Consider the following 27,635-nt stretch of genomic DNA (forward strand, 5'->3'; position numbering starts at 1 on the left):
TTGGGATAGTTTTCATATTTTTGCAGAGGTGCATAAAAACTTTTGGAGGAGACACTGGAAATCCCTCAGAAATAGAAAGATCACTCTCTTCTTTTGGCTTTCTATTCATCGAGGGATTGCAGTGAACCTGTAGAGATTCAGGTTCAGGGTTGACCCTACTTGTCCTCATGCCACACAGCAGTTGAGTTAGTTTAGCATTGCCTTTGGGAGTGCAAACATGCGAAGACGATTTGGAAGGGTGTTGCCACCACGATTCTTTGCATATTTCATAAAACACCCTTCTTCATGACCTGGGGATCAGTGGCATGGTTATCTCTTACTAGCCCTCAGGTGTTTTTCGAGGGACATTACTCAGATTCATCTTTCATTATACGACGACACTCTGTGGAATCATGTTCTCTCCAGGATTTTCCTTTCACTCCTTTCAGAGCTGTTCATGCATCAATAGACACAGCTTGGGAGATTTTGACTAGCATTGCAACTTGGTATATTTGGAGGGCCAAATCTACGGAGGCGATGGAGAGTTCACAGGTTCACCCTTCCTTGTCTATGGTCAATATATGGATGGATACTATACACACGCTGAAGGCCATCTGGGCGAGCATGCAGTGATCCTCCAGAGCAGCTACAACCAAGAGAGAGATTTTTTCATAGTTTGAAGAGGATCTCCGTTCTTCTCTGAGTCTTCTTCAAGGTTGAGGTGGCATTTTCAGCCTTCACCTTGGATTTTTGTTAAGCTGTTTATTTCTTTCATGCATGTCATGATGTACTTCCGCATTTTGAGCTTGCTCATGCGGCTTTCATTCATACTTAATGAAGTAATCTTTGTTTGGGGGGAAAAAAAGCAGCAGCTATGGTATGGGTTAGGTTTAAACTTTTTCCTTGGATTTGAAGGTCGGTCTTTTTTTGCAAGAGCAGCATCATGAATAAGTTCAATCTTCCTCAGCGCAACCTGCTCAAGGATCGTCGTACCAAGCGGGCTCACCTACGTCGTCTGCGATCCGGCAACCCTTCCCTCAAAGTCCCCTCCTCCCTTCCCCTTCAGCCCGTTTCCGGCAAGAGGAACCGCAAGTTGCTCAAAAAATGGCGCCGGGTACTTTTGAACGTTTCTCTTAGCCCAGAGCCTTTACTCGACTTATTTTAGATTTATTGCATTGTCTCTTCCTTGAGATGTATCACTTCGGAAAACTCTAAAGTTTCCGGATGACTGTGGAGGCTGTGCAACCGCAGTTGCACCTTGCTTTTGCAAATCTAACCTAGTTCTTTAGACACATTTTTGCAAGGAGTCCAATTTCAGTTCCCGTCCCGAGTTTGTGACCTGAAAATTGAAATTTTAATCTGAAAGGAGCGGCACCAAACGAGTGACTGAGCAGTTCACCAATTTCATCCTAACGGATCAATTCACAAATTCAGGTTTATGGTTATAATAGCCGGCAGCGTGGATGCGTCTAGCTTCGTATGACCTAGGCGTTGTTTCAATGTAGGATTATGCGATGAACAATAGGAACAATAACGATGTTCCGCCAATTGTGTTCTCTAACATTCAAAGCCGTTTGTGAAGGAATCTCCACGGAAAGGTCTGAATTTGAAATTTCAAGCTTGAGACCTGTTAAGTTCTTAAAGAGGCACTTTTTTTTAGCGTTAGAAATTTCTACTTGATGAGACTGACAAAAACGGTGGGTTATGACATTTGGAGTTAGAATCCTTTGACGAATCAAACTATAGGTTCTTAAGAGCAAGCGACCCAAAGCAACCAACTCCGTAAGGGTTGAGTTGACGAGCAGCCACAGGTTCACATTGCCGAGCTTGAGGTCTAGATTACTGTGGAAGCTACTCTGCTTGAAGGTTAGGCCTACCCCTTCCCCTAGGCTACAACTCCCAGGCCAACGGGTCCATGTCTTGAGCTATCTTTAGGCTGGAGCCCCAACTTTTATATATGCCTAGCCAAGCTTTTCCCAGAATAGCTTGCTTTTCTTTGCCTTTCTTGGATTAGCTCTATTCACCTCATCCATGCTAGCCTTTAGTCTCAACCTTAAGTTATTCCAAACCCTCGTTTGATTGTGCTTGAACATCGATATTGGATTAGTCTAGTCGTAAGCCTAGCTTCGGCCAACTCTGGTTGGACTGCCATTAACCCTAGATCCAATCTAGATCTTAGGTTGGTTGATCTGTGGTTAGGCCCTTGGTTATCCCTACTAGGGATGTAAGAGGGCTGCTGGTGAGGCTTGAGGGTTGAGTCTTTTCTAAGCAGCCTGTGCAGGAAAAGAAGACAAAGGAGGATGCAACAACATTGGACTGTTTTCGGCTTCTGTTGGAACGATCCAAACATTGTATCGACTTGGAGATGCTTTTATAGCATCAGCAGTTTCTCATGGCCTGCTCACGGTTCCTCTCCTCATCAGCAGCTACTAGTGAGAGTCCATCATCCGCTCAGGGCTTTTCCACCCTAGAGCATAGTATAGTGGACTATTCTTCTGCAATACCCACATACAACTAGTTCTTCATCAGCAGGCGGTCCTGTATTTGCTTAGGAGTTTTCCATCTCTGAGCACAGTACAGTGGACTATTCTATAGCAGCTCAGATAGTGGCTTCCCTTGGATCTACCGGCCCAGTGGACCAGACCATTTGGTTTCCACGGTACCTACATGCAGCTCCTTAGGGTCTTCCCCCCATGGGGTTATTGTAGCCATTTTCACATCTTCCATCCTTGGGGCCAACTCAGTGCAGTGAGCACGCCCAGATCATGAGCCTCTTGGGTCTACCACCCTTGGGGATCATCCAGTTACATCAGCTTATTCTCTTGGGGTTCCCACCCAAGGGGATCATTCAGTCAGTACAATTATGTGGGATGGGTCTTTTGCTCGTCTAGCAGCTTGATCATATCCAGGTAGTTCCAGGGTCTTCCACCCAGGGAGCTCAGCCCGCTGGATCAGCTTTATCAGGGGAGCATAAAATTTTCATATTTATCAATGGTGGGTCTTGCATCCTTGGAGACATCTCAGGCCCATCAGTAGTTAGAGTAGATGAGCCACTTGGATCCACCATCCGAGGGGGTTATCTAGCTTTCACAATTAGCTTCCACCTAGAGGACACCCCAGATGCAGCAGATAGGTGTAATGGGTCTCTCATCCATTAGGCCTCTTCATCAGCTACGGTCAGTTGGGGCTTCCACCCTTGGATCTCCATTGGCTACATCAGCTTTAGTTGGGCGGACTCACATTTCACCTTCTCTTCAAGAGTGTTGAGGACTAGTGAGCTGAGTTTCTAGTCCCACTGGCCTTGAGGCTCAGTAGGAGGGACATCTCAGGAGTCTGCCAGACCAGTCTCAGGCCTAGCAAGAGGGAGTACCCTCATAGCTGGAATATCAGGTGTAGCTATCAGCAGTATGGAGGTTGAGGATTCCTCGGTACCCTGTGAGGATAGTTCCCCTCCCTCAGTTCTTTAGGGAGGCACCAGTTGCAATACCAGTCAGCAGAGAGGCTGACGCCTTCACTCCGGGAGGTTAGTCATGCGGTTTCCTCTTCATAAGATCTCGAGCCACCACCAGTAGCAGTGACCATTGTCTACATGGCAATTCCCTTTGGTGATGACATCAGTTCGGTTGATTCATCAGAGGTGTGCTCTTCAGTCTTAGTACTTCCTCAATACCTGTATCAGTCCCAGCATACCAGTCACTCATTGTAGTCGAGGTGTTGTCTACAGTTTTAGACATCTCACAGCCCTTTCAGGCACCATCCCATTCAATAGATTTATTAGACGGGTCCCCACCAGCAGCTCCTTTGTTCCTTCGGAGAGCATCTAGTATAGTCTAGGGGTGCTATGCAGTGTCAGTCGCCTCTCAGCTCCTTGGGGAGACATACAGAGTTCCACCTCTCTCAGAGTATCTTTGAAAGACAGCTATAGTTTCTGTCCTCTTCGGGAGACATTTACATCCACAGTTCGAGATTCTAGGAGGTTTGTACCCTCAATAGTTATCATGCCAACAGAGGAAGCAGGTCTATTCCATGCAGGCATCCGTACCCCAATTCCAGGAGAGCATGTGAGTATTGTAGAGTTTTCAGCCTTTCAATTTTGGTTGCCTAGCCTTAGTGGCTTTATCATCACCCCAGCAGTTCATGGAGTAGCACCAACATTTGTATGTGGGTAGATCTTCTGCAGTGGGGAGGGTGCATGCCAGCAGTTGCTAGCCAATTTCATGCCATTAGCCTTCTAGAGTGCAGAGCCTCTGCATAAGCAACCCAGTCAGCCTTCAGCAGGTCACGAGGACAGCATGCTGTTCATATTTCCAGGAGCCTATCAGAGTCCCATACCACCCGAGGATCAGGATTTCTTAGTAGTAGCGTGGTGGGATGACTGGCCTCAACAATTCGGCTTCTAGTCTTCACGGCAGTATTGGTTCTCAGGAGTTTTTATTGAGCCACTGTGTGATTATAGCAGAGCATTCGCTCCTCAGCCGCTTGGAGTTGGTGGCCATCATGATCACATTCGTTAGGCAGATTCACTTAGTTCCTCAGCAGTTACCATCATCCAAAAGTTAAGCAGGAGGGAATGTCACATGCACCCCTGCACTAGGGAGCATTGTGACACCCCATTTGTCGTATGCCGTGACTCCGTTGTGAGCCCTAGTCCAAGGACAAGTCAGTCACGAGCTACAGGGTCCATTCCCAGTTCACAAAGTCACAAGCCATGGTGGAGCAGTTCGTGTTGCCAGGGAAAAGCGTTGCAAGGTATCCACCTTAAGGTTACAGTGACAAATGGTGGCCTTATCAGCGGATCCAGTTCCACATGCAGCATATATGTCAGGTTTTGGGGCCTCCAAAGGGCAGCAACAGGCAGTCTAAGAAGCTGGGGGAGGCGCCTTTTATAGGCAGCCTCAACCCCCTCTAGGTCGGCCCTAGGGCTTAGTAAACAGGCCGACCAGCGCAGCCAACCAGCCAGTCCTGGTCAGCCAGTTAGGGTTGGTTGGGTCAGCCAAAACAAGCCCTTCGAGCCCCTATATAAAGGGGTCCTTTGTTACGTCAGCCGTAATCCCGGTATTGTCTAGTGTGGTTACGGTGAAGCGGGAAACTAGGGGGCTCGACAGTGCTTGCATCAATATGGAGTGCAATATTAAGGTCTAAAGGGCACTAAGGTTCTAAGGTCCTTTATGGACATGTGGCACTCAATTGGGGTCCAAGTGGCAAGCACTGGGTTCAGGGGAGATTCTAGAGAGAGGCTCCACAAACGGAAAAAAAGAGAAGGAACTCAGAGAGAGTAGAGGTACGTAGAAAGTAGGGAGCACTCTAGAATTGTGGTTGGGTGGAAGAATCTTTGATGAGCCCTTTTTGTGGGGATGTTTACATTGGTATCAGAGCCAAGTTTAGAGGATTCGTAATCGGTTGAGGAGTTCTTTCAAGGGATTTTCGTGCACAGTGATAGGAGGAGGAAAATGATTTCAGAATTGTAGAGTCGTGCAAGTGAGTTTCAGATGAATTGCAATGGCGCAGTAGCAGTGTTAGATATGCTCAATGCCCCACCCTCCTGGTAAACCACCAGTTGTTCAAAGTGCTCAAGTTGTAAGGCCCCCATATGAGGAGAAGCCATGTGTGAGCCCGAGACACTGGATGGATCCTGACTTGCATGTCAGATGAGGTCTATCAATGAGACCGTTGATGGTAGAAAGGTGATTGTGTGGGAGCCCCTTACTCTTGTTGGGGTCTGGGGGCTAGTTGGCCCCCAGCTTGGGGGGTCCAGGGGGGCCAGCGACCCCCCTGGTGGGGGTTTGGGGGTGAGAGTCCCCGAGGCGACGGTATAGGAAATACTCCCTGAATATTCCATGGACGACTAGTCGGTTCCACGGACTAGGTTGATTGGTCGGCTTCATCAACTAAGTTGATTGGTTGGTTCCACCGACTACGTTGATCCGACTACCGTCCTCATAGCTATAAAGAGGCGACCTCCCTAGTTCATTGTACCAGATCATATTTTTAGCAGAGATCTTCTAGCTAGTAGCTCTTTACCTAGTATCTGTCTAGATCGCCATCTAAGCTCCAATGTGGGAGCGCACGGGTGGACGGAGACATCATTTGTGCTACATCACTATTGAAGGAAAATTTTGTTCATCTCCAGTTTGCTGTGTACTCTCTATTCTTTGTTCAGTTTCTGTTCCGTTGTGCCGTGTAATTTAACATGGTATCAGAGCCCAGGCGGCTCTAAGGATCGAAGAATAGAAGAGAGGCGAGGGCTTCAACAGCATACGGAGTGATGGCAATAGGAAGCGGCTTAACAAGAAGCGGCTCGAGTTCAGCAGCTGCTGTTGCACCAACAATCTAGGCGTTGAGGATTCGCCTACCAGCCTTCACTGAAGGCAAGCTAGATGGTACGAACTACACTCTGTGGAAGTTTAAAATTACAGCTATTCTGGATTCATATGAGCTTCTGGAGATAGTATTAGGGATTGATCCAAAACCACAAGGAACACCCGATCCAGCAAATCCGGGGAGTACGATACCTCCTAATGCCGACCTTCTACGAGCTTGGAAACGCAGGAACGCAAATGCTCTGTGTGCCCTGGTTATAAGTACTACTGATAGTGTTTTGACCTTGATTCAGCATACATCTAAGGCAACTGTGGATTGGAATATATTGAAGAGTCAGTATGAGATGCGGAATCAAACAAGGATCCAGAACCTGGAGAATCAGCTCGCAGCTGAGAAGTTTAATGAAGGAGAGACAGTGGAGGCGTTCATAACCCGAATCAAAAATCTGCGTGATCAGATGGTTGGTGTTGGGATACAAAATACTAGCGAAGAGCTAGCTCGGCCGTGTCTTTGGATATGTCCACCAAGGTTTGATGGACCGGTAACAGCGCTTAATACTCAGGTGAGACTCCAACCATTGTCATTTGAGGAGTTCTGTGCTTTACTTATGGAGGAGGAATTGAGGCTTAAAGCTCGAGATGGAGGCAGCAATGGGGATGCTGCGTTCTCTGCTACTGCGAAAGGCAAAGGTGGTTCCTCCACCAAAGGTGAGTCCTCTACTAGTGGTGACAAAGAAGAAGGGCGGCAAGAAGAAGTCTCAGGGAGAATGCTTCTACTGTAAGAAGAAGAAGAAGGGCCATGTGATTGCAGATTGTCGGGTTAAGAAAGCAGATGAAAAGAATGGTACCCTAAAGAAGACAAGATAAGGGGAAAGGCAGCCACTACAGCGGAAGCAGAGTTGGATCTATTTTTGGCCATTGAGGAAGAGTGTTTCTTAGTTCAAGAAGCGTCAATCACCGATTCATGGGTGTTGGATAGTGGTGCCTCCCGTCACATGACTTGCAGGAAGGGTCTATATTGATCCATGCAGCCTCTACAGGAACCCATCACCGTGACGGTTGGAAATAACACAAAATGCCCTGTTGAGGGTACATGCACGGTTTCATTTGTTTTTGTAAATGGAGATGTTAAGAAACTATCTAATGTGTTGTATGTTCCACAAATGAAGAGAAATTTGCTATCAATTGCTTTCATAATTGACCTTGACCATGAGGTGAGGTTTAACAAGACAGGAGTATAAATTTTGGATAGTGGTGGCAATCTTGTTGGCACAGGAGTAAGGAGGAACAACCTATATGAGCTAAGTGCTCTTACAGCTACCGCTGGAGTGGGCACAAGCAGACTTTGGCACGAAAGATTCGGCCACATTGGATTTGCAGTGCTGAGGAGATGCAGAAGCAAGGTATGGTTGCTCACTTACCTGCAGTAGCAGAAATTAAAGAACCGTGTGAAGCTTACATGATGGGCAAGCAACAGAGAAATGTATTCCCACAAGAAAGCAAGAATAGAATAAACGCTCCTCTAGAGTTGGTGCATGTTGACTTGTGCGGTAAGATGCCTACACAGGCCTTGGGGGATCTTCCTATTTTTTATTGATTGTTGACGACTATAGTAAGAAGATGTGGGTGTACTTTCTTTGCGAAAAGGCTCAAGCTTTTGGTAAATTGAAAGAATGGCTACAGCTTGTTGAAAATGAAACAGGGAGAAAAGTGAAGAAAATCAGATCGGATGGTGGTAGTGAGTTTGTTTCTATAGAGTTTGGAGATTTTTGCAAGAGCAAAGGGATTAAGCGACAAACGACGACACCACATACGCCTCAACAAAATTCGGTTGTTGAACGTCGAATGCGGACCACCGTGGAGATGGGGAGGTGTATGTTGAAAGGTGCTGGATTGCCAAATCACTTTTGGGCTGAGGCTGTCAAGATTGCGGTTTACATCCTTAATCGCAGATATACTAAGGCACTCAAAGGTAAAACACCACATGAGGCTTACAACGGTAAGAAGCCATATGTCTCCTACTTCAGAACGTTTAGCTGTGAATGCTATGCGCATGTACCAGACAAAGAGAGAAACAAGCTACAACCAAAAAGCACCAAATGTATCTTCTTAGGCTATTGTGATGAGAAGAAAGCCTATAAGTTGTATGATCGAGAGGCAAAGAAGATCATAGCGAGCCACGATGTGGTGTTCAGGGAGCAGTCACATGCAGTGGAGGCAGAGGAGCTCTTCCACTTTATCATCAAGCGAAGAGTTAATTCACTATGGACCTGTCCCAGGAGCTATAAAGGAGGAGGAAATATCAGATGATGAAGGTATAAGTCACCAATCTGTTACACCACCGGAAAAGCCATTGTCGTGATGGGTAAGGCAGCTCTACGACCATGATAACGAGATGCATATGTCTGTTGAGTAGCATGCAGATGGACCAAGGCGGTCTCAGAGAATCGAGGAGCAAAGGAGAGCTTCTGCTCACATAGTCAATATGGCCTTGATGGTTAAGATTATTGCAGAAGTAAAGGAGCCTGCGAGTTTGGAGGAAGCACTTGTAGACCGAGATTGGAAAAACACTATGCAAGTAGAATATGACAGCATCATGAAGAATGAAACTTGGGAGCTGGTAGATCGATCACCTAATAGAAAGATTTTTGGCACCAAGTGGGTTTGGAAGGTAAAGTACAAGGCTGATGGGACTTTGAAAAAGTACAAAGCCAGATTGATTGCACAAGGATTTTTGCAGGTTGAAGGGTTTGATTTTCAAGAATCTTTCGCTCCGATTGTCAGAATGATCACTATTTGCACAGTACTATTGGTGGTTGCTCATAAAAAGTGGCCAGTTTATCAAATGGATGTTAAATTAGTATTCTTGAATGGTGACCTCAAGGAGGAGGTGTACGTGGCTCAGCCACTTGGGTTTGAGGCTCTCCATTTTGAGAACAAGGTATGTAAGCTGAAGAAGGCTCTGTACGGGTTGAAACAGGTCCCAAGAGCATGGTACTAGACAAAATAGGTCCCAAGAGCATGGTACTAGACAAATTCTTTCATAAATTAAACATCAAAAGATGTGCCTTAGATGCTAACTTGTATATGTACATGAAAGGTGGAAAATTTGCTATTATTGTTCTATATGTGAATGATCTCCTTATTATAGGTGACTATGAAGACATGATCCAGTAGAGCACAGAGTTTGAGATGACAGACTTAGACTTGATGCACTACTGTTTTACAAGATTTTTATCTCTCAGCAGAAATATGCAAGGGAGATCTTAAAGGCATTTGGTATGTCCGAGTGCAAGGAGATAGCTACACCTATGGAGGTGAATGCGAGGCTATCTATGGAGGATGCCTCACCACGAGCAGACATCGGGAGGTACAGGAAGTTGGTCGGCAGTCTCATCTATCTGTGTAATACCAGATCGGACATTAGTTTTGCTGTTGGCGTTTTGAGCAGGTTCTCCAATAAGCCTCGGGAGAATCATTGGAATGCAGAGATGGGGGTGCTCAGGTATGTGAAGGGCACTCTTGATTATGGCATCACCTATGGTACGGGCACTTCCTTGGTTGGTTATTGTGACTCAGACTGGGTTGGAGATGTTGATTTCAGGAAATCAATTTCTGGATATTGTTTCTCTTTAGGTTCATGTATTTTCTCTTGGATTAGTAAGAAACAACCAACAGTGGCATTGTCTTCTACCAAGGCTGAGTACAAGGCAGCATGTTTTGCTGCATGTGAAGCAGTGTGGCTGAGGAGGATCTTATGGCACATGGGAGTGCAAGAGGATGAGGCAACTGTGCTGAGGTGCGACAATCAAAGTTGTATGGCCATTGTTAAAAAACCAGTATTTCATGCGCGTACAAAACATATACAGATTCAGTATCACTATGTGCGTGATTTGATCGAGGACGGGATAGTTGGTCTATTGTCCAACAGAGCAAAATGGAGCAGATATCTTCACCAAGGCACTCGGGAAGAATCAGCTTAAGGGTCATCTTCAGAGATTCGGCATTGGGCCGAGAAGGTAGTTCACCTACGGGTGGACATTGAGGGGAGTGTTAGATATGCTCAATGCCCTACCCTCTTGGTAACCACTAGTGGTCCAAGGTGCTCAAGTTGTAAGGTCCCCATATAAGGAGAAGCCATGTGTGAGTCCGGGACACTGGATGGATCCTGACTTGCATGTCAGATGAGGTCTATCAATGAGACCATTGATGGTAGAAAGGTGATTGTGTGAGAGTCCCCGAGGTGATGGTATAGGAAATATTCCTTGAATATTCCATGGACGACTAGTCGGTTCCACCGACTAGGTTGACTGGTCGGCTTCACCGACTAAGTTGATTGGTCGGTTCCACCGACTACGTTGATTCGACTACCATCCTCATAGCTATAAAGAGGCGACCTCCCCAGTCCATTGTACCAGATCAGATCTTCCAGCAGAGATCTTCTAGCTAGTAGCTCTTCACCTAGTATCCGTCTAGATCGCCATCTAAGCTCCACTGTGGGAGCGCACGGGTGGACGGAGCCATCATCTCTACTGCATCACTATTGAAGGAAAATTTTGTTCATATCCAGTTTGTTGTGTGCTCTCTATTCTTTGTTCAGTTTTTGTTCCGTTGCGCCGTGTAATTTAACAAGGAGCTTGGAGAACCGTGCGCGCTCCTACCTAGTACTAGTAGACTACCGTTGCAATGGGAGCGGCTAAGCTCTACATAGTTAATCTGTTGTAATTCAAAAGGCGTTGCAAGTTGAAGGGTCCGCAAGTGAGACGACCTTTGGCAATACAATTCTGAGCGATGGCGCAGCGACGAGCCTGAGCCCATAGGACTTAAAAGCGCAGCTAGGGGCTTAAGAAATTTTGAGTTCAGAATGGGGTGAAGCAATTTACAGTTCTAAGCTCTTAATCGTCGCCCGGGACCCGGGTGTCCACTCCATTGTAATAGATTTGCTGCCCTCCCAGTTGGCGACGCTATGACGCGACTTCGAATACAAATTGTAGAATTTGTTTCGCATTAAGGCTCTGGCGCAGCAAGCGACGCCTTGATCAGAGATCACACACAGATTAGGAATGAAGAGCAGAACTGGACAAGAGACAAACAGATGAATAACAAAACAAGAAGAAAGCTACGCGTGATATTTCCGCAAGTCATGAAGGGAAAGCTTCCCCGATTCTCGTTTCGTATTGCGTAAGTTTTGAAAAAAAAAGCCACGTCATTCAAAGGTTCAACAACCTTTGAAAAAAAAGCCACCTCACTTTTCTTCTTTTTACCCCTCTCATCTCTAAGATTATCTTTTTCACCACCAAGGACTAAAGAGCCATTTTACCTTTCCTAAAGGCCCCCTACTCCCCCAATCTCCTTAGCCTTGCCAAACTCAAAGAAGAAGATCGAAGTACGGACTTTGAGATCGAAGAAAGCGGAAGAGGCTGGAGTTAAAAGAAGATTTTGGGGATCGAGTTCGAGGAAAGCGAAGGCAAGTCCGTGAATCAAAGAAAGCGAGACGACTTTCAAGACGAATCCAACACCTCAAACAAATACCAGGGAAGTGGGCATCACATTTTTCTCTCTGACATAAAGCACTTTTGTAAACTACTCGGTGCTTTCTATCAATTTAGACAACGGATTTTGCAAAGGCGTTGGAAATAAAATGATTGCGAGTTACCAAACACATATACTTAAACTTAAGAGATTGCAATTAAGCTGGAATTAAGACTTATACAGCTTAAACACAAAGTGACATCATTGGAAATTGCAATATGATTGAGGGACCAAGACGCGCCCCCCCTCCTAATCCAAGCTCACTTTATTTTTGAAAATGGAGATACAAGACCAAGGTGCAATGCACCTTCCAAATTGATGAACTCAATGAAAGCCTAGGACCTAGATACAAGACTCAAGAGCATATGTACAAGGTAGACAACAGAAAGGAGGACTCCAAGCTTAGGTTTCAACTCTTGGCTTGCCCAATTCACAAGGAAGAAGCCTGCAACAATCACCACTTACATCCAACATTAGAGGCAAGCACTAGTTTCTAGAAAGATAGTAGAAACAACATGAAATAGTGCTGTAAATGAGATAAACTTGACAATATAGACTCCCTTCGTGACTTGATCCTTTTGTAGATGAAGGCCTTGATGCCTCTGAAGCTCCCTTGGGTGAGGAGAGTGTGGAAATGGGGCTGGAATGAGAACAACTCAGAAAAACAGCTTGTAGGCTAGAGAGAGAAAGTCTTTATGGAGTGATAGTTGTAGAGAGAGAGTGCCAATGTTGACCCCAAGGGAGGGGATGTAAGAGAGGAGCTGCTACTGTTCTAGAGGTGCAGAGAAAGGCAAATTTCTGCAAAGGGAAGGGGCTGGAACAATAGAGAGAGAAATTTTACAGTAGAGAGAGACCGTGGCTGCTCCAGGCTAGGAGAAGGAGAGAGGATGCTGCTGCTGTTCCAGAAGAGCTGAGAGGGGACAGATTTTAGGAGAGGAGGGGCTGGAACTGTAGAGAGAGAAAGTGCTGCTGAGGTGAGAGAATGGCCTGGGGAGAAGCTGGCTGCACCCAAGGAGCTGGAGAGGTTCTCTTGCATCAACCAAAAGGAGGGAGAAGAAAAGTGACGAATTTTTTAATGTAGGGAATGAAGGGGAGAGGCCTTCTTTTATAGGCTCAGCCCCCCCCAGGACCAGAGTGGAAGGTGCACACTTGCCCCAGATTTTTGGTGGGCTGCAGTTCCAAAAAGGACAGCCCACAACCTGTCCCAAATCTACCAGATTTGGGGCTAGATACTTGGCGTGCATGCCCTGCCACCTGCCATGCATGCTGCCACATGTGTGGGACAGGTGGACTGACCTGCCAGCTCAGATTCCACGTGGTAGTCTGCCACGTTGACGCTGCCATGTGTCACTTCCAAAAACTCTAAAATTTTAAAGTTGTCAGAATTCAATTCTAATTGCACCCACGGGTTCCTAACAGCTTGGACTATCTACTGACGTACTCTAAGGTCATAATTGAGCCATATTGAGCTCATTTGCTTGTCATCTTATCTTGTATCTCCATTACTCTTGGCATGCTGCCAGGCCCACACCCAAAGCTTAGGGAACATTCTCTTGATTGGTCCTAGGTCAGTATGCAATTTGTGCATTTGATTGGTCCCATGTTTGAGTACTCAGGTGGGGTGTGGTTTCCAGATGTCCCTCTCAAAGAGAGGCCATCACTCTTGTGGGTCACTAATGCCCATAACTCCAAGCAAGGGGTCCACCCTCAAATGCTAGACCTAGTTCCCATTGACCGTAACTGAACAGTAGGAAAACATTTCATTTCTTAATAAGCATACTATTGAAAAACAAAAAATATTGTTGAAGCAGGATGATAGCTTTGCTTTATAATTTTTGGAAAAAATACCTCTTTAAAATGACAACTCCAGAAAGGGATGGTACTAGGAAGGGAAAAGCAATACTTGGAGAGGAAACACATGAGGAAGTACAAATTGAAAATCAAGAGGATAACGTCGAAATGGAGGATATAGACTACGATGATTATGGAATTCCATATACGGAATTCACTAAACTTGAAACTCGAACGCAAAATATAGAAACACAGTTAGGGGTTATCAGTGAAACACTAAAATCATAGGTTGCTATATCCCTCAGGGACGAATATGTGCAACCATGATGTAGTTTCCAGGTATTCCTGAGCTATTAAGCTATAACTAAGATAGCCGATTCTCAATCGGTATCTATTACTGAAAAATCACCGATTCCTCCTAATCAAGTTGAGAGGTCTATCTCTTGACTTGGAGAAACCTCGAACATCCTTAAGGACTTAAAACCGTAAATCTTCAATGGGGAAGAAAAGGAGCGTAATAAAGATGCGATTAATACGTTCTTGCAAAAATGGCAAGACTTCCACCGACTCAAGAATACACCTTCTGAAAATCAAGTCATGGAAGCAAGTCTTTGCCTTGGAAATAAAGCCTATAAATGGTGGATGAGCCTCAGGGAGAGTGATAGAATTCCAAGGTATTGGATTGAGTTTGAACAAGCCTTCCTCAAAGAGTTTTTACCGGAAAATGAATTAGAAAGAGCGTGGGAGGCTTGGGACAATTGCACTATGGGTAAAAACACTCTAGTTCAGTATAGCGAACTATAGGGAGGCAGTCCTTTAGTTGAAGGGAATTGATGAATTCCAAAAGGTAAGGGGTTTCGTGAGAGGTCTCAAAGACACTTATAAGGTTGAGGTGAAAAGAAATTCTCCTAAAACCTTTGAGGAAGTCATTAAGTATGCCCAAATATACGACGATATGATGGGAAAATTCAAAGTTGGAACTTCAGAGCAAACAGGTTTTATTCCAAAGTTCAATAAATTTCCCAATTTGAAAAGGAAGGGGCACTTTACGAAGGAGGTTCCTGAGGCTCCACCTAAGAAAGCTCAAACACAAAATTATCCTCTCTTGAAGAAAGAGGATTATGAAAGGGCTAGGCAAGAAAATCTTTGCTTCAAATGTTTGGGTAAAGACCATGCTGCTTGGCTACTCTCTGGGCCTATCTACAGGAGGTGAGAGAGTGCAACAGGTGCTGCAGACTTAGCTCTAGGGAGAGGCTGGACCTTGGCTGTCTTCTAGGGCAGCAAGGTGCTGAGATCATCATACCTTCTGGAGCAGCCACTCACAAGCAGGTTGGAGCAGTGGAACAGGGACCTGTGTGCTGCAGACAAAGCTTGGCAGGGGCTGCCCACCTAGGCTGATTCACAGGCAGTAAGGTGGAGAAGAACACACTGGACAAAAAGTCTACAGAAGCTCAAGGTGGAGCACACGGGCTCGAGTCTAGAGATAGCTAGCAGATAGGAGGAAGACCTTGTAGTTAGATCAGAGGACCACACCATTGGTGGGACTCTGGATCTATCTCTTTTGTATTGTGTCCATACGGAAATATATTATTTTGGTGGTTTCTCTATCTGGCTGGTTCATTGTCTATTGATGAGTCTGCACATCTATTTTATGCACATAAGTTAAGAAGTTTGTGATTCCACATCCCACACGCACATTGTGTGAGCTCTTGGACATTAATATCAGTCTTCCGCTGTGCGTACCCTCTGTTGGGTCATTTCTAACAGCCATATGTAGGGAAATTTGTTGTAGTATTTCTAGACGATATCCTTATTTATAGTAAAACAAAAAAAAGCATTTGGAACATTTGCAAAACGTGTTTCAACTGCTTAGAGATAATTCACTCTTTGCTAAAGAATTTAAATGTGAATTCTTTGCAAAAGAAGTGAAATACTTGGGACATATAATATCCCAAGAAGGGGTTCGTATGGACCTTGACAAAGTAAGGGTCATATTGGAATGGCCATATTCTACAAATCTAGAAGAATTACAGATATTCTTAGGTTTGTCAGGATTCTATAGGAGATTCATCCAGGATTATGCTAGAATTGTTGTTCCGATGACGGACCAGCTTAAGGGGAAGGGAAGCACCTTCATATGGGATGAACCTCAAAAGAGAAGTATTGAAAAATTAAAGGTAGCTATAGCGGCAGCTCTTGTCTTAAAAGTAGTGGATCCCAATGAACCATTTGTGGTTGAGATAGATGCCAATGATTTTGCTGTTGGGGCGGTACTTATACAAAAAGGTCGACCAGTGGCTTTTAAAAGCAAAAAGTTAGGTTGTGTCCAACATAATTACTAGACATATGAGAAGGAACTATATGCTATAGTCTATGCTTTAAAAAAGTGGAGGCACTATTTATATGGTGCAAAATTTGAGATAATCTTTGATCAGGAGAGCATTAAGTGAATTTGTAATCAGCCAGAGCTTAAAGGTAGAAAAGCTAGATGGGTTGAGTTAATGCAAGAGTTTGATATATAATTAACATATAGGAAATGAAAGTTCAATGTGGTAGCAGACTCTTTTAGCTAAATGCCAATTGTTAATGAATTGAGTTTTACTCAATTTCATAATGATTTCCCGAGTCTTTAAAGGAAAAATGTAAGTTTGATTCTCACTTCTCTGAAATATGGAAAGCAATTAAAAATAGGGATCCAACTAATCGAGAGGCTTTCACTGAGGAGTCGCATGGAAATGGCGATACACCACATGTTGGTGATAAAGGACTCAAGTGGAAAAAATATACTATTGAAGATGGCTACCTGCTCTACAAGGATAGAGTATGTGTCCCGGATGATAATGACATTAGGCGTCAAATCTTTTTTGAATGTCATGATAGTCCGAGTGCTGGACATCCAGGAATTCAGAAGACATATGTGCTTCTGAAAAGGCAATTCTTTTGGCATGGAATAGGTAAGGACGTCCAAGATTATGTATTGAAGTGCCAAAAATGCCAGGTCAATAAGGCTGAACGCCTTAAGGTAGGAGGTCTCCTACACCCATTGGAGATTCCATCTGCCAAATGGAAAAGCATCTCCATGGATTTCATTGTGGGGTTACCTAGGACACAGAGGGGATACAACTCATAAGTGGCAGAGTCAGTTTATTTCACAGTAGTAAATGAGCAGACTACGGAAGATTTGTGGAAGAAACTGTGTGCCACTTATGAGAAGGAAACTGCCTCTAATAAAGTTTACCTCATGAAGAGGTTGTTTGCGCTGCAGATGAAGGAAGGGGTCTCCATTGCTTCTCACTTGAATGAATTCAATATTATTTTCAGCCAGCTTCAGGCTCAGAAAATGAATTTTGATGCGGAGACTAAGGCAATATTTCTCTTATGTTCATTGCCATCCTCATGGGATACCTTCCGTACAGTTGTCAGTAACTCTGCACCTGGTGGAGTTTTGAAATTTGATGATGTTGTGGGTAGCTTGTTGGCCGAGGAGATTAGACGGAAGTCTATGGACGGCAACAAGCAGGATGCAGCCTTAAATGTGCAAAGGGGCAGATCACAGTTCAGGGGGAAGTCCCAAGAAAGAGAGAAGTCATGTAGCAAATCCAGGGCACGGAACATTGAGTGTTATCATTGTGGCAAGAAGAGCCATATGAAAAAGGATTGCTATAAGCTGAAAAGAGAGCAAAAGGATAAGAAAAAGAATGCAAATCGGGGTGCAAATCAAAAGAAAGAGAGAGTCCAAGGGAGGACAAAGGAAAAGTGAAGATCGAGGAGATCAATGTAGTCACACATGATAGTGACAATGATGTTCTGTTCATGTCTAGTTTATCTGCAGAGTTGCTTACCACTTCAGATGATGCATATTCGCAGGATTGGATTTTGGATTCTGATGCTTTATTCCATGTTACTCCCCATAGGGAATGGTTCTCCACTTATGACAGTGGAAAGACAGGTTGTGTGCATCTTGGAAATGACTATGCATGTGACATAGTGGGAGCAAGTGGGAGCAGGTGACATAAAGTTTTCTTTTGCAAATGGGTCTGCATTTATTTTGAAACATGTGAGACATGTGCTTAAGTTGACCAAGAGTCTTATTTCAGTGGGTCAACTAGATGATGCTGGTTTTCATACCACTTTTGGTTTTCAGAGTTGGGAAATTCAGAAGGGCTCTATGCTTTTGGCCAGGGGTGCCAAGTGTGGGACTTTGTATCCCTTACATGTATCAGGGGTATTTGATCATGTTGTTGCAATAACCGAGCAGCCAAGCACTTCTTTGTGGCATTGCAGGTTGGGGCACATGAGCCAGAATGGAATGAAACTCTTATGCCGTTTGGGTTATGTACCGCATTTGAGTTTCTCTGATTTTGAATTTTGTGAGCACTGTCTCTATGGGAAGCAGACTAAATCAGCCCATAAAAGAAGGGGAAAGAAAGAGTTTGAAAAGCTTGATTTGGTGCATTCAGACGTATGGGGTCCCATGCCTACACGATCATTAGGCGGGGCTGAATACTATGTGACATTCATTGATGATGCAACTAGGAAAGTGTGGGCTTATGCTATAGCTCGGAAGAGTGATGTGTTCCACGTATTTCAGAAATGGCTGGCCTTGGTTGAGAATCAGTCAGGTAGAACGCTTAAATGCCTATAGACTGACAATGGTGGAGAGTATCTCTCTCATGACTTTCAGCATTTCTGTGATACACGTGGGATTAAGAGGGAGCTCACATCCCCTCGTACTCCAGAGCAAAATCCAGCTGCAGAAAAGATGAACCGTACCATTCAAGAAAGGTTGCAATACATGCTTTCCAATGCAAGTCTTTCTCGTGGTTTTTGGGCTGAGGCAATGAAGACTGCAGTGCATGTGATCAATAGATCACCTAGTAAGAGTTTGGATGGTGGTATTCCTGAAGAGGCATGGAGTGGCAAGAAGCCCTCTTACTCTCATTTGCATATATTTGGGTGTGAGGCATATGCACATGTGCCAAAAGAGCTTCGAAAGAAGCTAGATCCTAAGTCTAGGAAATGCATCTTTCTGGGTTATGGTGAAAGTGGAGAGATGGGCTATCGTCTCTGGGATCCAGAAGCAAAGAAGATCATACGCAGCCATGATGTGGTCTTCAATGAGAAGAAGATGCATAAGGCACCCATGAGGGATGTGGAAATGAGGAGAATCACTTTCCAGGATGTGAATCCACCTGCATATGTTCATAGACAGCAAGCTGTCCATGCACCAAATGTGTAAGAAATGGTACCACCAAGTACTCCCACAGGTATACAATCAAGGGTAGATGATGAATCATCTATTGGTGGAAATGATGAGCCAAATGTGGCTGATATGCAAGTGGGACAGCAAGCTGAAATGCCCTTGAGAAGATCATCTAGAGTGTCTAGACCGCCTGATAGGTTTGTTCCAGGGGTAGACTATGTGATGCTTACTGATTGCGGGGAGCTCTCTTCCTACAGAGAGGCTATGATGCGTGAGGATCAACGCAAGTGGGAGTATGCTATGGAATCAGAGATGAGTTCACTTATGAAGAATAAGACTTGGGACTTGGTTTCTTTGCCACATGGAAAGAAAGCATTGCCATGTAAATGGGTCTACAAAATGAAGGTCACAGGTGATGATGTGCGTAGGTACAAGGCCCGTTTGTTTGCTAAAGGGTTCAAGCAAGAGAAAGGTGTGATTTTTGATGAGATATTCTCTCCGGTTGTGAAGATGACCACACTTAGATGCATGCTTGGACTAGTGGCATCAGAGGATATGGAGCTTATGCAGATGGATGTCAAGACAGCTTTCTTGCATGGGGATTTGCATGAGGAAATTTACATGGTGCAGCCGGAAGGCTTTGAAGAAAAGGGCAAAGAGCATTTAGTTTGCAAGCTGAAGAAGAGTCTCTATGGTCTTAAGCAAGCGCCTAGAGAATGGTATCAGAAGTTTGATGCTTTCATTCGGTCCCAGGGTTTTAGAAGGAGTGAAATTGATCATTGCCTCTACACTAAAAGGACTAAGGATAGTAGCCTGATAATCCTGGCACTATGGATGATATGCTATTGGCTAGCAAGAATACTTATGAGCTAGATGCATTAAAGGCCAAGTTGCATGAGGCCTTTGATATGAAGGATTTGGGATTTGCAGGTCATATTCTTGGTATGCGCATCACGCGTGATCGGAGTAGGAAACTCCTTTGGCTTTCACAAAAAGAGTATGTTACAAAAGTATTGCAGCGTTTCATTATGGAGGGGGGGAAGGCAGTGAGTACTCCATTGCCTCCATATGTGAAACTGAGTCATATAGATAGTCCCAAATCAGATAAGGAAAGGGCTATGATGGCCAAGGTTCCTTATGCATCAGCAGTTGGGAGTCTTATGTATGCTATGATAGCTACTAGACCAGACATTGCATTTGCAGTGGGAGTTGTTAGCCGGTATATGGCTAATCCAGGAAAGAGGCATTGGGAGGCAGTTAAGTGCATCATGAGGTACATGAAGGATACCAAGGAGATGTGCATCTGCTTTGGTAAATGAGACATGCGTGTACTTGGGTACACAGATTCAGACTATGCAGGGCATGTGGATAGTAGGAGATCCACTTCTGGTTATGTGTTCACCTTTGCAGGTGGTGCAGTGTCGTGGATGTCTCGTGCACAGAAGTGCGTTGCTTTGTCTACCACAGAGGCTCATTATGTTGCAGCCATAAAGGGTTGCAAGGAGGCTATATGGCTTGATCGGCTAGTGGGAGATTTGGGGATTCATACAGGTGTACCGACATTGCATAGTGATTCCATGAGTGCTATTCAGCTAGCACGGAATCCGGTCTTTCATGCAAAGACCAAACACATTGAGGTCAAGTACCATTTCATCAGGGAGGTACTTGAGGACAAGCGCATAGAGCTTGTCAAGGTTCATACAGATGATAACCCTGCAGATATGCTGACGAAGAGTCTACCTAGTCAGCGGTTTGAGTATTGTCGTGTATTGATGGGCATTGGATAGTATGCTCACTGGTTGTTCTCCCTTAAAGGCACATTGTCCTTTAAGTGGGAGGTTGTGGGGGTTAAAGGTCACTGTGCCTTTACCCCGGTTATGTACAATACTCAAACACATATATAAATGAATGAAAAAGAAGATTAGGGTGGTTCTGCACCCACCAAAACTTGTGGGTGGCTCTCTGTCTCTCTCTCTCCTTCTTTCGTTCTTGCTTCCGTTGAGAGCACTCTTATGTGTGGGTAATTGTGGATCGGTTGACCAAGTTGGCTCATTTTATTCCTATCAGGGAAGATGTTAAAACTCCAGAATTAGCTAGGCTATTTGTAGAGCATATCTATAGGCTGTATGGGCTACCAGTCGGTATTGTTAGTGACTGGGATAGCAAATTTAACAGCCGTTTTTGGAGGGCTGTGTTCAAGAGGTTAGAAACTTCATTGAATATGAGTACCGCGGATCATCCACAGAGTGATGGTCAAACTAAAATAGGAGACAACTTCAGACATTTGCTTGTCTTTAAAGATTCTGAAGATTCAGATACCTTAAGGTAGACTTTCTCATTTACTTCAAACTCCAACTTTCTACGGTGGGAGTTTGCATAACTTTGTGCTCTATCTTGAGCTCTTCTTATGCTATCTTTAGCTAACTTAAGCATTTGATTCATATCCTTAAGAAAGTCTTTGGCCGCTTGAACCTTCTCTTTTTCGAGTCTCACTATCATTGGGGCTCTTGGTTGAAATCCATACATCATCATGGGCTAAAACCTGTAGCTGAATGTTTGACACTATTATATGCAAATTCTAATATAATTAGCCTTACCTGAGGGATGTAGAGTACATCTAGTTTTTCATGTTAGTAGGCTAAAAAGAAGATTTCGAGATGATGATAATCTCATTGGAAATGAAGTCCTAGTTGAACTCATTGAATCCGCATCTTTACCACATGAACCAGAAAGAATTTTAGATAGACAAGAAAAAAGAACACGACACACAATATGGCAAGAATGTCTGGTTAAGTGGAAAGATAGACTTGAAGAGAGTTCAACACGGGAAAGGGTAAGTAATATTCAGAGGAGGTTTCCCAATTTTGTTTTCGAGGACGTAAACCATTCTTAAGGGGAAGGGAGTGTTACGTCAGCCATAATCCCGGTATTGTTTGGTGTGGTTACGGTGAAGCGGGAAACCAGGGGGATTGACAGTGCTTGCATCAATATGGAGTGCAATATTAAGGCCTAAAGGGCACTAAGGTGTTGGAATATGGAAGCAAGAACTAGAAACTAGAAAACTAGAAGTGAAATAATAATAAGATTGAAAGACAAGAAGTACCTTGAGAAGAGTGTAGACAAGACACAAGCTAGATAGATAGATTGCAATGATGTGACCCATGAATATATGGGCCAAAGTACAAGACATAAAGCAAGAGTGCTTATGGGATAATTGCAGAGGTGCCACATGGCACACACTCAAGACACAAAGACTAGACTTAGACAAATGTAGACTAGGGAAATAGTACACTTAGTGTGCACTTATCTCCAACACCCTCCTTAAGTGGACACTAGGAGTAAGACAGAAAAACAAGACCAGAAGACAGACATAAAGACTGATAGACTGAGAGACAAGATAGAAGACATGACAGACAAAAGATCCTGAGACACCTCTCCTCAAGTGATATCCTCATATGGGTCCACAAGGGTAGGGACAAGATGGATCTAAAACAAAACACAGTCAGATTGATGACAAATAGACAGACAGACAAGACTAGATAGACAGAAGAATGACTGTAGACAAACAGAAAGACCAAGACACTAGAACCCCTTGACCTACATCATCGGTGGTCAAAGTGGTAGACAAGAAATAGAAGTAATCAGAAAGCCCACTTCTCATCATGTGAGGAAGGAACAGTAGGATCAGCTGATGGAGATGTTGCAGCAACATGGGCTGAGGTAGATGCAGGGGCTGATGTAGAGGGTTTGGAGTAGCAGTCCCTCTCCCGGTGATTATCACAGCCACAAATGGTGCATGGATGAGCCTTGAAACAGTCCTTCTCCATATGATTAGTTTTGCCACAATGGGTGCAAGGCTTTCTTACCTTAGAACTTCCTTTCTTTGCTAAAAATGCAGTGTCAGTTACCTTTCGTTGTTGAGTTCTTTCTTCGTCTTGGAGAGCATTGATGATACCTTCAAGAGAAGGATTATTGTGATACTTGAAGGTAGTGACAAGAGTAGCATAGGTGTCAGGTAAGCTTTTGAGAGGTAAGCTTTTGAGAAGCACAGCAATAGCAATATCTTCGGAGATGGAAGACTTTACTGATGCAAGCTGAACCATAAGACTGCGAAGATAATTGACATGAGAGGCTATAGTAGCCTCTTCCTGCATATGTAGATCAAAGAATGAGATCATAAGTGCAATCTTAGAGTTTTTAGATCGGGGTCCAAAAAGGGTATCCAAAGTGATCCATGCTTGAGGAGCAGACTGTATGTCAGAGATGTGATGAATGTAATCATCTCCAAGACCGAGCAAGATGATAGCATAGGCTTTGTCGTTCTTGGCAGTGACAGCTTGCTCAATGTCGGGATCTTCGGGAGCAGCACGGTGAACAATGTCCCAAAGACCTTCTTGCATAAGATGGCACTTAATTTTGATTTGCCAAGTATGAAAGTTGGACCCATTGAATTTGTCGATAGACATGAGAGAATGAGAGGAAGATGCCATGTGGGAAGGTCTTACCTCTTGCTAAGATGCAAGGGCAGTGTCTATTCCCTTACAATTATTGCAAAAATAAATGAAAGGAGAGATCCAAGAAGCCGGTTCTCTCACCACTTTGTCAAGGCCATAGCATGTGACAGCCCATCGAAGCAGGAGGAACCAGCAAAAAAGGAACTGCTCAGCAAACTGAAAGAGGCAATGCACAGTACCTTAATCCCAGGCAGAGGCAGAGACGGAAAAAGGAGCGCGAGCTCCAAGGCAATGCCGTAGGAAAGACGTGGGCAGCTCTCGTGCAGTCACGAACAGATGGCGCAGATCTCTGTGAAGATGGCGCAGATCGCGAACAGCAGTTGCGGAGGTGCGGCCTGTGCAGGTACGGATTCCGTACAGTCGTACGGACTGTACGGACAGTCTTGACTGTACTTTGAAAGTTCGTTCGTTGATGCAGGTGCAGGAGCGACAGCAGGAGCGGGAGCTACAGCAGCGCCAGCAGGAGCAGGAGCTACAGCAGCGCCAGATCTGCGCAGATCTGACGCGCAGATCTGGCAGAGAGCGGAACTGCGCAGCAGATCTGGCAGCGCAATGGCATGCATATCTAGTGCGCAGATCTGGCAGAGAGATGGCGGGCAGATCTGCAGCGGCAGCAGGAACGGCAGCAGCGTGGAGAAGACGGGCAAAAGATGAAGATGGCGACCAGCTGAGCGGGGGAGAAATCTGAGAAGAGGCAGCTATGGCTACAGCAGACTGAGGGAAGAGAAGAGGGATCAACCTTGCTTTGATACCATGTTGGAATATGGAAGCAAGAACTAGAAACTAGAAAACTAGAAGTGAAATAATAATAAGATTGAAAGACAAGAAGTACCTTGAGAAGAGTGTAGACAAGACACAAGCTAGATAGATAGATTGCAATGATGTGACCCATGAATATATGGGCCAAAGTACAAGACATAAAGCAAGAGTGCTTATGGGATAATTGTAGAGGTGCCACATGGCACACACTCAAGACACAAAGATTAGACTTAGACAAATGTAGACTAGGGAAATAGTACACTTAGTGTGCACTTATCTCCAACATAAGGTTTCAAGGTCCTTTATGGACATGTGGCACTCGATTGGGGTCCAAGTGGCAAGCACTCGGTTTAGGGGAGATTCTAGAGAGAGGCTCCTCAAAAGGAAAAAAAGAGAAGGAACTCAGAGAGAGTAGAGGTACGTAGAAAGTAGGGAGCACTCTGGAATCGTGGTTGGGTGGAAGAATCTTTGATGAGCCCTTTTTGTGGGGATGTTACATCCTTGCTCCTCATTCCAGCACTCAGGTCCCAGCCTCCAGCACTGTCTTTCAGAGAAGGAACTCAGAGAAGAAAAGAGAAGCAACTCAGAGAGAGTAGAGGTACGTAGAAAGTAGGGAGCACTCTGGAATCGTGGCTGGGTGGAAGAATCTTTGATGAGCCCTTTTTGTGGGGATGTTACCTCCTTGCTCCTCATTCCAGCACTCAGGTCCCAGCCTCCAGCACTGTCTTTCAGCCAGCATATGGGCAAGGTTGGGTGTCCTGTTTCACGAGTGTAACTCCATCTGCTGTTTTGTATGCCGATTTGGCAATCATGTACAACAGTAGTCAAGGCATTCATGCCTTCAGTATATTCAGCAGCGTCTTTCAGCCAGCATATGAGCGAGGTTGGGTGTCCTGTTTCAGCAGTGTATTTCCATCCGCTGTTTTGTATGCCGATTTGGCAATCATGTACAGTAGTCAAGGCATTCATGCCTTCAGTATAGATAAAGCAATGTACCATAGTCAGGTAGATCTCTGATGTCTTTCATGCTTGAGTTCTTCCCTTTATGTTTATCTATTCTCCGCACAGCTAGTCCCCACATGCTCCATCTGTTTAATCTGGTGGCAATGTATGAAAATACGACGACTCTTGATGTAGAATGTACATCCAGCAATGTACAGATCTCTCACTCATCTAAAGGTCATCACTCATCCAAAGGCAGATCAGTTGTATATGTGCATTGAGCACATGTTGTGACAAGTGCTGCCCAACAATGAAAGGAAAGGAAAGAGATAGAAACTTACAAGGTTAAATAGGAGATAAGTCAAAAAGGGAAAGAAAAAGAGGTTGAAAGGAGGCAGGCTGCCAAAGTAGACATCAGCTGGAGTGGGAGCGGAACAGGAGTGAGCAAAGAAGGTTTAGCAGTGTAGAGCGTGTTCTCCTTGCATGTGTGGCCTCCGTACACCGGCAAGAAAGGAACCTTGCAACATGAGCTGCACAAGGCAAGAGATACCCTGGGTTTGATATGGCCTGCAGGGGTGGCTAGGGGGCTACCAATTGGATCTGCTTGAGGGGCTAGGGCAAGAAGGCTGCACATGCAGGATGAGGGTGCAACAGCATGGGGTGAAATTTTTTGGTTTTGTTTTACAAGGTGGATTGGGTCCTTCAAAAAAAGTTTTAGCTCTTCATGGTCACGTGGGGACTTTTTCCAGCTGCATTGCATATCTAAAGGTACAAATTATGCTCAATATTGTTGCCTAGTCTTGCTTGTGTTTATTTGATGGTTAGCATTTCTTGTTTTTAACTAAAGAAGTTGTCACAAAGGTGAAATTATTGTAGTAGTTTCTAGCATAGGCAGCCTTTAAATGGCTTCTAAATAAATAGTACTTTACGTTACCTCTTTCTACTCATCTATCACACATTTCATTCTTGAATGCAAGATAATAAAGTCTCATTGACAGCTGAGCCTTGTTTGCTCCAAGCTGAACGCGGATATCAACTCCTAGACTAGGAGTCATCACGCTACCCTGTTGTTTGTGCAGCCCCTCACAAGTCAAGGTGGATTCCAGGTCCTTTTGGTGATATGTACATCATTACTTGCTGTCCTGTCATTCTACTCCTTGCTACTATCATTTCTGCCAGCTATACCTAGTATTAGGGGCAGATTTATCTAGGCTGTAGGCTAGCTTAGTTACAGAAGTTTTATCTTCACATCCTGTCTGGGAATGTCTGAATCCAGAAGGACAGGTCTGTAATACTCACGAGGTTTCTCTTGCATTTTTGTTGTATGTTATAGCTTCTCATGCCAGTATGAATTTGTATAGGCAACGTAAAAATTATAAACAACAATCTTGTCAAAAGAAGGGATTACTTTGTAGTGACTCATGTTGGAATTAAGCTAGAAGATTTGAAATGTGCCTATATTAATATTTGAGACTCTGGAAAAACAGGCACAAAAGGATGCTTTGGAAAGTGGATTGGTGAGCATGCAGGATATTGAAATGATAGCAGCTGATAACTCTGGTATCGTGACTAAGTTACCAAATTTGATTACGTTATTGGGTTATTTGTATGATTGGACTTATTCTAGTCTTACAAAGGTATATGTTATTGGGTTTTTGGTGAAGCACTCAATTCCACATAAAAAATGCTTTTATGTGGATCAGGCAGTGAACAAGCAGTTCAGACCGTTCACAAGGAGAAAGTAGGGTTTAATGTCAAAAAACAGGCAAAGTTGAGGCTCAAGAAGTCCAAAAAAGGTATGTATGTATGTATTTGCTTTCACGAGGAACATGAGTTTGTGAAATGTTCATTTCATCTTAACACAATCATGTCAGATTGTTATCTCATGGATTGTCCATGTGTTGTGAGAGTCTGAAATAGGAACTGAATGAGATGTTGTATACAGGCAAGCAAGTTGTAGTAGACACTACACAAGCTTTAGATGAAGATGTGATGATGCAATGAATCAAAGGTGGGGTACAGATTTCCTTGGGAAAGTCACCAGAGATTTCGATATCAGTACAGGGATCGTAGGTTTTACTTGACCTTTTGTTTGAAACTGGAGCATGCCATAGAGATGTTGATAAGCCTGGACTGAGAATCAACTGAAGTTTTCCAGCAGTCTATGTCAATATACGACTGTATAAAGATCTTTATGCATAAGTGGATAACATCTCTCTCTCTCTCTCTCTCTCTCTCTCGCACACACACACACACACACACACACACACACATTTTTCTTTGCATATATACATCCATATAGCCTTATTACAATAAGCAGTTCCCAGCGAGGGAACATGCAATTAAAGTCAGAAATCTCACGGTAGGACAGATATACATGATAATCTATCTGAGCACACAAGAAATCAAAGAAGGATTGCCTTAGTGACATCCAGTGACCCAGCTCTCTCTACACACACATGCGCACGCAGGCACGCGCTCTCCCTCTCACACGCTCTCACTCACTCTCTCACTTACTGATTCTCACTCACTCTCACTCTCACTCACTCTTTGAAAATGACCTTGGTACTAGGCTTGTAAGTCTAAATAAGCGGT

At 44.3% G+C, this 27,635-nt stretch overlaps 1 protein-coding gene across 2 annotated transcripts; it reads left to right on the forward strand.

Annotated features, from left to right (window-relative positions):
* The first annotated feature begins 839 nt into the window (after window positions 1-839).
* Window positions 840-27,264, forward strand: LOC147890929 (uncharacterized). Of its 2 annotated transcripts, none has more exons than XM_087389875.1 (4): window positions 840-1,093; window positions 26,528-26,600; window positions 26,744-26,836; window positions 26,995-27,264. In XM_087389875.1, the coding sequence occupies exons 1-4, from the start codon at window positions 923-925 to the stop codon at window positions 27,042-27,044; spliced, it is 387 nt and encodes a 128-aa protein (XP_087246001.1). In that variant the 5' UTR covers window positions 840-922; the 3' UTR covers window positions 27,045-27,264. The 2 variants fall into 2 exon arrangements, with proteins under 2 accessions (XP_087246001.1, XP_087246000.1); XM_087389874.1 differs by having other exon boundaries at window positions 842-1,093; window positions 26,986-27,264.
* Window positions 27,265-27,635: the final 371 nt, after the last annotated feature.

Source organism: Dipteris shenzhenensis, chromosome 18 (assembly GCF_047967505.1).
Source record: "Dipteris shenzhenensis isolate YYH24624 ecotype China chromosome 18, Dip_SZ_1.0, whole genome shotgun sequence".
Classification (NCBI taxonomy): Eukaryota; Viridiplantae; Streptophyta; class Polypodiopsida; order Gleicheniales; family Dipteridaceae; genus Dipteris; species Dipteris shenzhenensis.